The sequence below is a fragment of the Adiantum capillus-veneris genome, chromosome 1 (assembly GCF_014529385.1).
Source record: "Adiantum capillus-veneris isolate H3 chromosome 1, ASM1452938v2, whole genome shotgun sequence".
NCBI classification, from domain to species: domain Eukaryota; kingdom Viridiplantae; phylum Streptophyta; class Polypodiopsida; order Polypodiales; family Pteridaceae; genus Adiantum; species Adiantum capillus-veneris.
This window is the reverse complement of record NC_140931.1, coordinates 82134717-82147681: the sequence shown is the minus strand read 5'-3', so window position 1 is coordinate 82147681 and position 12965 is coordinate 82134717. Positions and strand designations below refer to the sequence as shown.

The window sequence follows — 12965 nt, the reverse complement described above, 5'->3', positions numbered from 1 at the left end:
GGACAAGTATAAGAAGCTTTCAAGATCGCCTCTTTTGTGATTGCAAATTTAGCAGGATAAACAACACTCGGCGCGTAAAAATCGAAGGAGTAATCTGAGAGGTTTAGGCTAGAAATTGTCCTACAATTTTACCCCCTTTCAAAGACAATGGTGTGGCCAGAATCTTCAACGGAGTAGCAGATTAGAAGTTACACTTTGATGGCAAGGGAGACGAAGATCGTGCTCAACAACATCTCTTTCTCTTTCTTTTGCTCTCGAATAAGAAAGGCGAAGAAGAGGATGACAAAGGCGGCTTCAAGGATTTGGCATTGATTTTGTTCCTCCCCTCTAGTATCCGCCACATGTTGTGAGCTGCATAGAGGGAGAGTGAATGGTGGTGTTTGCCATTTGTGTTGAGCATACATAGGGCTCCAATTGTGTCAATTAGCAATATAGTAGTTTGCATTCTATATTGCATTTTTTGTGCTTTGAATCTTCACAATCACTCTCCTATAGCCAGAGATCTTCTCCCAAACCAGGCAAGGCGGGCATGCATGCTACACAAAGGTAGACAAGACGATGGAGAGGGAGAGGGAGGGGAGAGACAGAGAAAACTGGAAGCATGAAGGTCTTTACAGACTGCGATGGCAAGGTGCAAGCTGTTCGAAACAGGCAACAGTATGATCAACAACCTTGAGGACTTTGAATCATAGGCAGAATGAGGCCATGCATCGATTCACGCCCCACTGAGGCATGCCCACATCTCATGCAAATGTCAGGACAACAGAGATTGCTTCATGCAGACGATGGCACTGCCTATTGTACTTCTATGCGGGCCAGGACCCAGTTACTAGGACAGAAGATTGTCTTATTCGCACCTTTGCATCGCATGGAACCCTGCTTGAAGCAAGCCTTGTCTTTTGTTCTGCCTCTAGAACTTCCATTTACGCTTGGCAAGCAATCATTTCCGCGCATGCAGCTCATGGGCATCATACTGGAGTTCTGGATTTGTACCAAAGGATGCAAGAAGAAAGTGGTCGATTGGACAAGTATGTTTTTCCTTGTATCATAAAATCCTGTAGTACGCTGGGTGCTATACACCAGGGTAAGCGTGTGCACGATGACATTTTGAGGTATGCGGTAGAGTGTGATGGCATGATTGGATGTGCCCTGCTTGACATGTATGCACGGTGTGGGAGATTGGAGGATGCACGCAATCTGTTTGACAATCTACCAAGCCGGGATGTTGTTTCATGGGGTGCCATGATTGCAGGATATGCTCAGCACAAGCAGGGACTCCCAGCCCTACGGCTTTTCGAGCAAATGCAGGAGGAGGGTTTTGAGCCTACTAACATTACATTTTTATGTGTGATTAAAGCATGTGGCAGCATTGGGGCTATTATGGAGGGGCACTTAATCCATGATCATATTGTGAGGATAAAATTCGAGTCAGATGAACCCATTGCAAATGCTCTTATTGACATGTATGCAAAGTGCGGGAGTTTGGATGCTGCTCAAAATGCCTTTGACAGATTGTCAGATCTAAATATTATAGCGTATAGTGCTCTCCTTGATGCCTATGTTCGACATGGACATTCTTTTGCTGCCCTTCAATTTTATGAAAAGATGCAGCACAAGAGAATAAGTCCTTGTATAGTTACCTATCTTTGTGTCTTGAGGGCATGCTCCGATCTAGGAACCTTTGAGCCTGGTATGGTTTTACATAACAATATTATTGTGAGTGATGTGGAAATGGACGTGACAGTAGCAAATACGCTCATTGACATGTATGCAAAATGTGGGTGCGTAGAGGAAGCCCGTAGAGTCTTTGATCTTTTGCCAAGGCGAAGTATTGTTTCATGGGGTGCAATGATTGCTGGATATGTGCAGGGAGGTTGTAATCATTGTACTCTTGAGCTTTACAAGAAAATGCTAGAGGAGCGAGTGAAGCCTGATAATGGCATGTACATGTCAGTATTGAAAGCATGTGGGAATATAGGATGCATAAAAAGAGGTAAGGCAATACACAAGCAAATGATGGACTCTGGAGTCTGTTTGGATGCCATGCTTGGAAGTACCCTCATAGACATGTATGCAAAATGTGGGGACTTGAATGAAGCAAAACAAGTTTTTAGCGCACTTTCGCAACAACATGTGGTGCTGTGGTCAGCATTGATAACTGGTCATGTTCAGCAGGACCAACACGATCAAGCCATGGATCTTTTTATGAGAATGCTACAGAATGGTGTGAAACCCGACAAGGTCGTTTTTCTGTGCGTAATCAAAGCATGTAGAAGTATTGGATCTTTGCAAAAAGGGAAGATTATACATCATTTTGCTAGGAGACATGGCTTTGACTCAGACTTGATTATTGCCAGCGCACTTATCGACATGTATGCTAAGGGTGGCAACATGGAAGAAGCCCGCACACTATTTGATGGGCTTCCACATCGAGATGCAGTTGTTTGGAGTGCCATCATAGGAGGGTATGCACATAACGGTGATGATAAACAGGTGAAGAAGTGTACTAAAGAAATGAGAGAGCAAGGTTTGATGCAGAGTCCTTCTCATGTCTTATCCGCATGCACTCTTTCAGGTAATATAGATGAAGGGCAGAATCTTTTCAAGGCTACAGTGAGAGGTGATTTGGCTAGGCCAAGTGTTGAGCACTACAAAGCTGCAATTGATCTGTTTGGTCGTGCTGGCAAGCTAGAGGATGCGGAGCAGATGCTTCAGTCTATGCCCATTCCAGCTGATGTTGTTTGCTGGACCTCATTGCTCACTGCATGCATCTCACACGGCAACTCAACCCTAGGCAGAGAATGCTATGAGCAAATAAGCCAGTTGGAGCCAAATGAATCAGTGGCTCCTTCCTTGATCTCCAAGTTGTATTCTGATGCAGGTACGTGGGAAGGCTATGTGCCACAAGTCGATACTCCACCGTAGCGAGTTGGAAACAGGAAGCCAGAGTTTTTAACCTTGGCCTAAGACCCTTGCATTTTTGCAAGGGCAAAACTGGCTATCCCCGTGGGTAGAGGTCAATTCACTCTTTTCGATGCATGTGTTAAACTCGTGGAAAAGTTGAAGGTTGCTTGAGGCCAACTAACCCTCGCAAAAAGGCACCTTTATGATCGAAGGCGACATGATGATTATGTACTTATAGTCCAGATTCCAGTCTTCTACAGCTCAACTTGCAGGTACCATCTCTCTCTCTCTCTCTCTCTCTCTCTCTCTCTCTCTCTCAAAGGTCTCTTGGGATAGTTTCCTACGGCGTTAAAATTCTCTTCTTCTCTCTCTCTCTCTCTCTCTCTCTCTCTCTCTCTCACTCTCTCAAATGCACGACAATAATACAGTGTCAATAGGAGCCATGAGGATGTTCAAATGGGCTGCCCAGAGATAACCGAACACAGACTTTGAAATCAAGGTGGCCTATCCAGGCGGAGTGTAAGGCCTTGCGATCAGGCCGTGTAAGGGAGAAAAATGTCGTGGTATGAGCCCACAGCTGCAGAAAAGACTGACAGCGATCTGCTGCTCTGGAAGAGCCTCGGTCTATGATGTGCGCGTACAAATGCGGCTGAGAGTATTCCCTGATGTGGAAGGGTGCATGCATCTGGCCCACCATGAAGGAGGGTACTCAAAAAACGAATCATATAGAGCAAATATAGTTTTATAGTATTAATGATGGCAAATTTTACTAAATTAAAGAAGAAATTATAATAAAGGGCAACACTTTTGAGCCACAAGGAGGAAGATAATGATAAAGAGGAGGAGCAGGTGCTTCTTCTTGGCTGCTACCATGCATTATACAAGTACTTTTTGCTTGCATCTCGTTTTTAGGTAATAACTATGATAAATTGTGCAAACATTGATCATCGTCGTGCTGTGTTGGAGCCATATGCCCACACTTCTATAAGTATCGTCATGATAGGATGAATGATTTCTCTTTCAATACCCGACTCACACCAAGTCCTTGCTATATGAACATGCATTGCTCATTATGTGCTAAGTTAGAATGTGATGGCCATGGATCGAAGCAAATGTTTTTTTCTTAACCACCCAATTACTCTCTGATCCTTCCTCCACACCAAATTGTACACATCCACACCCTCTTCCTGCTTGATTTTGTGTTGTTAGCTTTGTGTCCGAGAAATGATCGAACAAAAATTTGAATAATGAAGAGTGGAAAATGTGAAGCCGCGAATGAAACATCCTCTATATATGAGATATCGTAAAGTGTTAACATCTTAAGCTTTGCACAGACATTGAAATATCGGGTTTATTAAAAAAAGTCAGCTCCTTGAAGGCGTACAAAAGGTAATCATTTCCACATGTATATGTTGTGAAAGTTTTCTACTAATCTTTGTAATGTTTTGATGAAACAGAAAACATTAGTCATGACTGCGTCACTAGGGAGCGTTAACACATAGCTTTGATACCACTAGATTCAAATATAAATGGCCATCTATCATATCTACAACTTGAAAGGATGAGATAGTTGGATGGAACAAAGTGGGTAAATGAATAGATTCATTGGTAAACGTTATATACACAATTCTCTCATGTCGCAATGTTTGTACACTACACACAAGGCTCAAAACAATGTTCGTTGGGCTTGATGGAGTTAAAAGTGTTTTGACACTGAGATCAACATGGAATACATAAACTCTCTCATCATTACAACCTTCCTCCTCAACTTGTCACTTAGAAAGGTCATACGGTATCTGCTTTGAGTGTAAGTGAGAATCTAAGGCAAACACTATGGACGTGTACATGCAATTTCTTTGAATGAATTGCAAAGCCTATGGATAGATATCCATGCACATAGTTAGTTTAATCATCAGTCAATTCCTTATTCCTACACAACAAGAATCATGGAGAAGCTCAATGGTGTATTAAATATTACATTATGCCTTGCTACTCACATGCATGCACCCACCACTTTATCAACTCTAATTTTGGCACTAGCCGCTAAGTCAACAAGAGTCAAGGCAACAATAGAGATGATGGCCTGTCTCATCTTCATTTTTTGCTTGGTCCCTTGTTGACTCTTTTTCAACCTGTATTAACCTATTTGTGTAGCTTCTTTGACAGCATAATTATTGCAAAGGTGTTCTTTTCCTTTTTTAACCTCCAGTGATCTGGGCAACTGGCATTGTTGCTACAGAGACTGGTTAGCTGTATCCGAGTTATCTTTTGGCATTTGAAGTGTGTGGCGAAGTTTGCCAATGGAGGTTCCGTAACAATTGCAGGTTCAACCCCGTCATTCTCCTTTTGTTGCTCAGCTTTCACGCCACCATGTTCTACATATCTTTCCGTCATTTTGCTTCAGCTGATCGTCCATCTTTTCCTAGTATGCTTCCTTTAGACTTCAGCATACATGTACTTTGCATAGCCAATTGCGCAGATGAGGACCAATTCTTCAGACTCCATACAAGCACTACTACTTACCCTGTAATTTATGGTATCAAATGGCCTTCGCCCATCTGTTTTTCTTCTTCAAAAGGAAAATTAGTGAAACAGCGGTAGGCTGCTTCTTCCACTTTAGTATTGATGATGTATCAGCAGTCTGATGAGCACTTCTCATTAAGGTATATATTGATGAGCGTACATGAAAAGCCTACTTCTCAGAGTACCCACTTACAACATGCACTGTTTAAGGATCACGCGTTCCGTGTTCCCCTATTCGAGTACCATTCCTGCTAGATTGAATCAGCAATATCCTCTAGCTTCGAGTACGTCACTTTGCTATGCACATGCAACTAAAGCACCCTGAACTCATCCACCAACTGTACATGGCTGCTCCTATGCTTTGTTTTTTAATCTCATTGCTTCAATGCCTTTGGCCTTTTCAGGCATACCAGCTGCTGCATATATGTTTGCCATAAAAACATAGAGTGCCCCGTCATGTTTATCTAGCTCTACTGCTTGTTCGAATGCCCAAGCTCCCACATTGACATCTACCCATTCCCAGCAAGCACCCAAGAGGCAAAGCCAAATATCAGAGGTAGCAGAGAAAGGCATTTCCTGGATAACTTCTGCTGCCTTCACTAGGTGCCCAGCACGTCCGAGAAGGTCAATCACGCAAGTGAAACACTCTATATCAGGCTTTATACCATAAATTGGTTCCATACTACTAAAAAGCTCGTGGCTCTTTTCCACCAGACCTAGATGACTACACAAGTTCAGCAGGCAAAAGAACGTCGCTCTACTTGGAAGAATGCCCTCATCCTGCATTTGCTCAAAACATTTCAGTGCTTGGTCACCTTGACCTTCTTGAGCATAACCTGTGATCAATGCATTCCACACAACAACATTGCGAACAGGAAGCTTCTCTAGTACACTTTGCGCTTGGGAAAGAGCGCCACATTTGACATACATGTCCACAAGGGCACCACTCAAAACTAAATCATGCTCCAATAATCCATTCCTCGAAATCTCATCATGAAGTTCCTTTCCCTTGTCAATGGCTCCAACTATAGCACAAGCTTTCAAGATGCCTACGAAGGTCACTGCATTTGGAGCAATGCCTTCACGCTGCATTAGATCGACACATGCTAGAGCCTGTTGACATTGCCCATTGTAAGCATATCCTGCAATTAAAGCACTCCAGGAGACGATGTCACGTGAAGGGAGATTCTCTAGAACATGTTGCGCTTGCATAAGAGCACCACACTTCGCATACATGTTCACAAGAGCACCACCCAGCACTATGCTATGCTCCAGCAGCCCCTGCTTCAGAATTTCGTCGTGAATTTGCTTTCCCTTGTCAATGGCTCCAACCGATGCACATGCCTGCAGGATGCACACATGGGTCACTACATCTGGAGGAATTCCCTCATGCTGCATTTGGTCAAAACATTCAATGGCCTGTTGGCCTTGTTCCTCATGTGCATAACCCGCAATCAAGGCATTCCAGCAGACTACGTTTCGAGAAGGGAGTTTCTCAAGAACACTTTGCGCTTGAGGAAGAGCACCACATTTGGCGTACATGTCCACAAGAGCACCACCTAGCACTAAATCATGTTCCAACAACCCCTGTCTCGAGATCTCATTGTGAACTTGCTTTCCCTTGTCAACAGCTCCAATTGCAGCACATGCTTTAAGGATGCCCACATAGGTCACTGCATTCGTATGGATGCCCTCATTTTGCATTTGATTGTAACATTCTAGAGCCTCTTGGCCCTGGTTATTTTGTGCATATCCTCCGATCAAAGCATTCCAAGTCACAACATCGCGAGAAGGGAGCTTCTCAAGGACATGATGAGCCTCAGAAAGAGCACCACACTGGGCATACATGTTTACAAGAGCACCACCCAACATTATGTTGTGCTCCAGGAACCCATACTTCAGAATCTCATCATGAATTTGCTTACCCTTGTCAATGGCTCCACTAACAGCACAAGCTTTCAAAATGCCATTATATGTCACTGCATCGGGGGCAATACCCTCACTTTGCATTCCTTGCAAACATTTCAAAGCCTCTTGAACTTGCTCTTCTTGAGCATATCCTGCGATCACAGCATTCCATGAAATGACATCACGAGAAGCGAGACTCTTTAGAACACTCTGTGCCTTGGGAAGAGCACCGCATTTGGCATACATGTCCACAAGAGCACCACCTAGTATGGTATTATGCTGCAGCAACCCCTGCCTTGATATGTCATTGTGTATTTGCATCCCCTTCTTGATGGCCCTAATCGCAGCACAGGCTTTTAAAATGCACACATACGTCACAACATTTGGGAAAATGCCCTTCTCTTGCATTTGTTCAAGACAATCCAGAGCATGTTGACCTTTACCCTGTTGAGTATATCCTGTAATTAATGCATTCCACGAGACAGCATCGCAAGAAGGAAGCTCCTCTAGGACACACTGTGCCTCCGGAAGAGCACCACACTTGGCATACATGTCCACAAGGGCACCACCCAGCACTACACTATGGTCTAGCAAACCCTGCCTGGAAATCTCATCGTGAATTTTCTTTCCCTTGCCAATGGCTTTGACCACAGCACAGGCTTTCAAGGCACATGTGTAGGTCACATCATTTGGAGAAATTCCATTGGCCTGCATGTCTTGAAAACAATCCAAGGCATTCTGGCCCTGCCCCTGTCGGGCATAGCTTGCTATTAAAGCATTCCATGGGATCGTATTTCTGCATTTATGCTCATCAAGTAATGCTTGTGCTTTCTGAAGCTCGCCACACTTTGCATACATAGTAACCAAAGCATCTGCATGCTTTCTCTCGACCAAACCCCTTTTCTGAAGCTCATGATGTATCCTGGTACCTCTTGATAAATCTTTACTCTTACTGCATGCCCATATGAGCGAGGGCAGAGAAGCATCTGCACTGCTTTCCGTTTCAAAGCATTGCTCTACTATAAATCTCTGCCTGATGATGTCATTCTCAATGCCAGATGAATTGTCACGGCTATCCTTCCACGAAGGCTCTTCGGTGAGTCTACACTTTTCCGGAAGTCGGTGCTTGACATCTGGCTGCATGGAGCCTTGCTTGCTCCTGGGATCATCCCGCCAGTTCTCCAAACGGTGGGGCAGGGCAGGAAGTGAGGAATCGAAGAAATCTCGTTCTGCGATGCCAATGGAGAACGCAAAACTGTGCGTACCATGCATTTGCAATGTGGAGTATCTCTATCCAAACAGCAAACGTTCCGCGAGTAACTCAGAGAAATGGCCGTGCTTGGCAACGCAACCTTCAACGCCGGATACTCTCAACTCAAGTGGAGCTTGTATGGATTGCTGCACGGTTGTCTGGTCGGATCCTCCATTGTGCCCACAGATAGATCATAGGGGAGACTCGAGAACGTGCCTCGTCACTATCTGACACGGGGTCAGCCAGGAGGGATCGGAGGGTCCATATTTGGGCGCAGATCTCACGGTGAACTAAACTCGGGGTGAACTAGACGGCTGAGATTACAGCCGTCTCGTCCCCCCCAAATTTGGGCCCTAGATTCCCTTTGGGTCGTATGGTTGTGCCATATAGTGACGAGGGTGACAAAGCTGTGCTGGTGCCTCTTAAGTACATAGCCACATCGTGCATTCTACAATTTGTGCTACTGTGGGCCATTAAGTTTAAATGGGCACCTGCCCAAAAGATGGCGGCCTACCCAAAAGATGGCAGCTTGCCCAAAAGAGGGCGGTGGTTACACATAGCCAAATGAAAAGAAACACGAAAAGTTGTACGTTGTTTATTTTGATTGGTTGAGGAGTTTTGTGATTGGTTAGAAGCATGGTCGCCATATTTGGCCAGCATTAATGCTCTGTCGTGCCCCTTTGCGGGCACGGGGTGAAAGATGCAAATCTGCATACATTTGCGAGGTTTTGCTAAACTTATGAACAATGTTAGTAGCTGTTATGTCATCAAGAGGACTGAGATGTATGTAAAATATGGATTTTGGGGCCTAGAAATGAAGTTGGTGCTTGCAGGCCAAGTTGCAGTGATGCTGCCAAAATGTGGTTTTATAGGCCAGAATTGTAGTGCTCTCCATGCTCTCCATGCCTGTCTTTACGACTCATCAATCGGAGTCCGAAAGAACGAGAAAGTTATGGGCATTAGAAGTAATTCTAGGGGTCGGTTCTGTTGTGTTTGGTCTTGTCATGGGATGGGTGCCAGGAAAGTTGAGTAATGTCTAACATGGATTTGATGGATAGTGCTCGAGAAGGGCTACTACATGTGTTTTGGGCTCAAATCGGGTATTTAATGCTCAATTTATGGCCAAAATAGTTCTCCTTATATTTTTGAACATATTTGGATGAGGCGAGATCAATGCATTGATAGGCCAGGTTGAGGGTTTGTGTCTTGGAAGTGAACTCACATTGTGGAAAACAAGGTCAAGGACTTTCATTATTTTTCACTGGCCATTTCGGATCCTGGAGAAGGAGTTAATGTGCAAAACAAGTCATTCTGTTTGTGTGCTTTTCTAAAGACCCTAGACCCTAGAGGGGGGGGGGGGGGGGGGGGTTGGTTCTCACCCTACCTGTAGGATGGTGGGCACGTACAAATGTTGCACACATCATGGGGCAACGTTTCATTGGTGACGGTGGCACTCCATACATTGAGAAGACGGCATAGCTACAGGTGGCTAAAGATGGCAGCCTTTTCGAATGTTGTGTGCACGGGAGCTTTCGACCGCCCAACCTTAATTTGTGAACAACCTCTTTTGAAAACTTTTTTCAGAAAGAGAAAAGTAAAAAGGTTGGGCAAGCAATGACGACGCCGTGGTTGCCCACCCACCCTTGCTTTAGAAATCAAGATGGTGAGGTTAAGGAGATAAAAAAACACAAAAAAAAAAAGAAGAAAGGAGAGTTTTTTATGGAGGGAGGAGATAAAAGAAAAGAAGGGTATTGAGGGAAAGGGAGAAGGATAATTTTTTTGGCAGGGTAAGAGGAGGTAGGAGATAGGGAAGTTGTGAAGGACGAGAAGCGGGAGGCAAGAGAAGGGATTTTTGGTGGAGCTTGCAAAAAGGGAAGGGTTCGAAGGAAGGAAGGATTTTCAGTGGAAGCTCTTGCTTGATCTCGGTGAAGAAAGTGCACAAGAGAGAGCTGGAAAAGGGAGTTTTTTAAATTATAAAACCAGAGGTCGGAGGAGATCAAGCGAGGAGACATGAACACAAGGGGAGAACAGGCTGGTGGGAGAGAACGACAGAGCTTTCTCGAGCTTGCAAGACTTAGAGAAGGATTCTCTCTCTCTATCAACCTTGGAGAGGAGAAGCACAAGCATAAGCAAGAAAATCAAGGAAGGGAGTTTCTTGATCTCTCTCTCTCTCGACCTTGGGGAGAGAAGACGCAGACAAATCTCAACCGAGGTCCGAGCACAAGGTGGAAGGGTTTTTCTTCTTTGAAATCTGTTAGGCAAAACAACTATACATGGTGAAATTTGCCTGGCGATTACATATAGCTTCCATGGGGTTGGGGATTTTTTATTATGGGTTTGCACATCAACATGCATACCGATGATGGAGTATGCAACCGATTCGTAACAAGGTTTCAGATATCAATTTGTTGGAAGCATCTTTTGATTGGTAGCATCAATTAAGTGTCGATAACTGATTTTAATTTATTTTCCATTGGTATTTGTGTTCCAACTCATGATTTTCTTCCGAGATTTTCTCTATAGTCATCTTTATATCTTCTTACTAACACCAGGTCCTAACTACACTCATTTCGCTTGGTTTACATCTCGTCTACTTGTCCGTCGTCTACAGCCAGAAGCCCAACGCTTTCCCGATCGACCTTGGAGAACCGTGCACTCTGAAATTTTGGTGAGCCCGACTCGAAATAGATCGGGGTAGATGGAATTAGCAATATCGGGAAGCCAAGATAATGGTATGGAGCAGTTAATGCAGCAATTTATTACACTTATGCATCAACAACATCTGCACCATCAGTAGATGATGACTCAAAGTTCGGAAAGGGAAATGGAATCTCCGATTCGTGAAGCTAGACAAGCAGTGAAAAATAAATTGGGGCGATTTGAAGGTCGTGACATTTCCAAATTTTGCAAAGTATATGAACAGGTTATGGAAGACAAGGGAGCATAAGAGCACCTAGTTGTCGTGCATGAATTACGGCCACGGATTGAGGAACTTCGAACTGCACATGGTGCTACATGGGCAGCGTTTAAGCAAGCTCTCAAAGATGAATACTTTCTTGAAGATAAGGAGCGCATTACAAAGAAGAGTTTTTTGAAGTGGGTGCAACAACATAATAAGGGGCTATCTGCTCCTAAATTGTAGAGAGAATTTGAAAAGACATTTGGTCAATTATCTGCAACCGAGCGTACTGCTCTTAATTCGGAGAAACTAGAACTTTTTGTGCAGGCTGCAGACCCAAAATTGCAAAAGAGCTTAGTGGATCTCCTTGAGGATTCCGCAGGGGAGTTAGGGATGAAATCAGATTGGAAAGAAGTGATTGAAGCAGTCAATATGGTGGGTGAAACGACAAAAAAGACTTGATAAGTTAGTTGGAGTGAATGCAGATGTGAAAGAAAAGGAAGAAGAGGTTTCTGTGCCAATAAAGGAGAAGATTCCGAAGCTAGAGGAGTCATTCATGGATGAGCTTGTAAAGGGAATCCAGGAATCCATCAATCTGAAAGCTGCAAAGCTTGAAGATAAAAGATCAACATCCCGATCGAGACAAGGTGGTCCACAAAGAGGAAGTGGAAATCAAAACCGTATGTGGTGTGACAGTCTCAATCATGTTAGGAGTGAATGTGAGGAATTTGCCGAAGCCAAGCGTAAAGATGTGGTTTTTTGGAAGGATGGCCTGATACACTCGCAGGAATCAGGGTTGCCTCTAAAGACCAAATATGAAAGAGGTGGTATGAAGAAAAGCATGGAAGAGATGTTGCAGGAACACCACACGAGTGTAGCTGAAGCACTGACTTATGGTGTGCAGATTGAGAGCAAAATGCAGGAAAAACCAATTGAAGGTTCTAGTAGGAATGGGACCTTTTGGCCATATGCTATGACAACAACAAAAAAGAAAAAAGTTGCGTATCAACAGTTGTGTCAAGTGGGAGATTGTATTACAAAGACTACCGGGTGGGAAGATCCTTAGATTCCCTCTCGGTATATGCATACATAGCTAAATCTCAAAACAATGAGGCTTTTGTAGAAGAAAAGTGGAAGAGGGAAGAGGATCTGGCAAGAACTTCAAAGAGGACAACTAGATCAGAGGTACCAAAGGGAAAAGAATCTAGCTGAGGAGTGCCTCCTACCCCGCCCAACGTCTCAATGGATAAGGCCGAGAAGGAGAAAAAGGCGAGAAAAGCACAAGGTCCTTTATATAAGCTAAGATCTGATATTGAACATGCTATTGATGTGAAGAAGGTACTTGAGGAGCACATTCTGAATAATAGGGTGGAGTTCACCCTAGTTGAGATCCTAGGTATTGCAAAGCGAGAATTTCATGACAATATCATTGATATCATTAAGAGAAAGTGCCAAATCTTGTACATGTCTGAAAATGAC

The 12965-nt window shown here is 44.0% G+C and overlaps 2 protein-coding genes across 2 annotated transcripts; one reads left to right on the top strand and one right to left on the bottom strand.

The window, feature by feature from the left end:
- Positions 1-342: 342 nt before the first annotated feature.
- LOC147465065 (pentatricopeptide repeat-containing protein At3g02330, mitochondrial-like) lies at positions 343-3309 on the top strand. The gene has a single exon (XM_086517845.1). It carries the CDS (start codon positions 733-735, stop codon positions 2923-2925), a length of 2193 nt encoding a protein of 730 aa, XP_086373971.1. The 5' UTR covers positions 343-732; the 3' UTR covers positions 2926-3309.
- Positions 3310-4851: 1542 nt separating this feature from the next.
- Positions 4852-8866, bottom strand: LOC147465064 (pentatricopeptide repeat-containing protein At2g33680-like). The gene has a single exon (XM_086517833.1). The coding sequence runs from the start codon at positions 8605-8607 to the stop codon at positions 5782-5784; it is 2826 nt and encodes a 941-aa protein (XP_086373959.1). The 5' UTR covers positions 8608-8866; the 3' UTR covers positions 4852-5781.
- Between the last annotated feature and the right edge of the window lie 4099 nt (positions 8867-12965).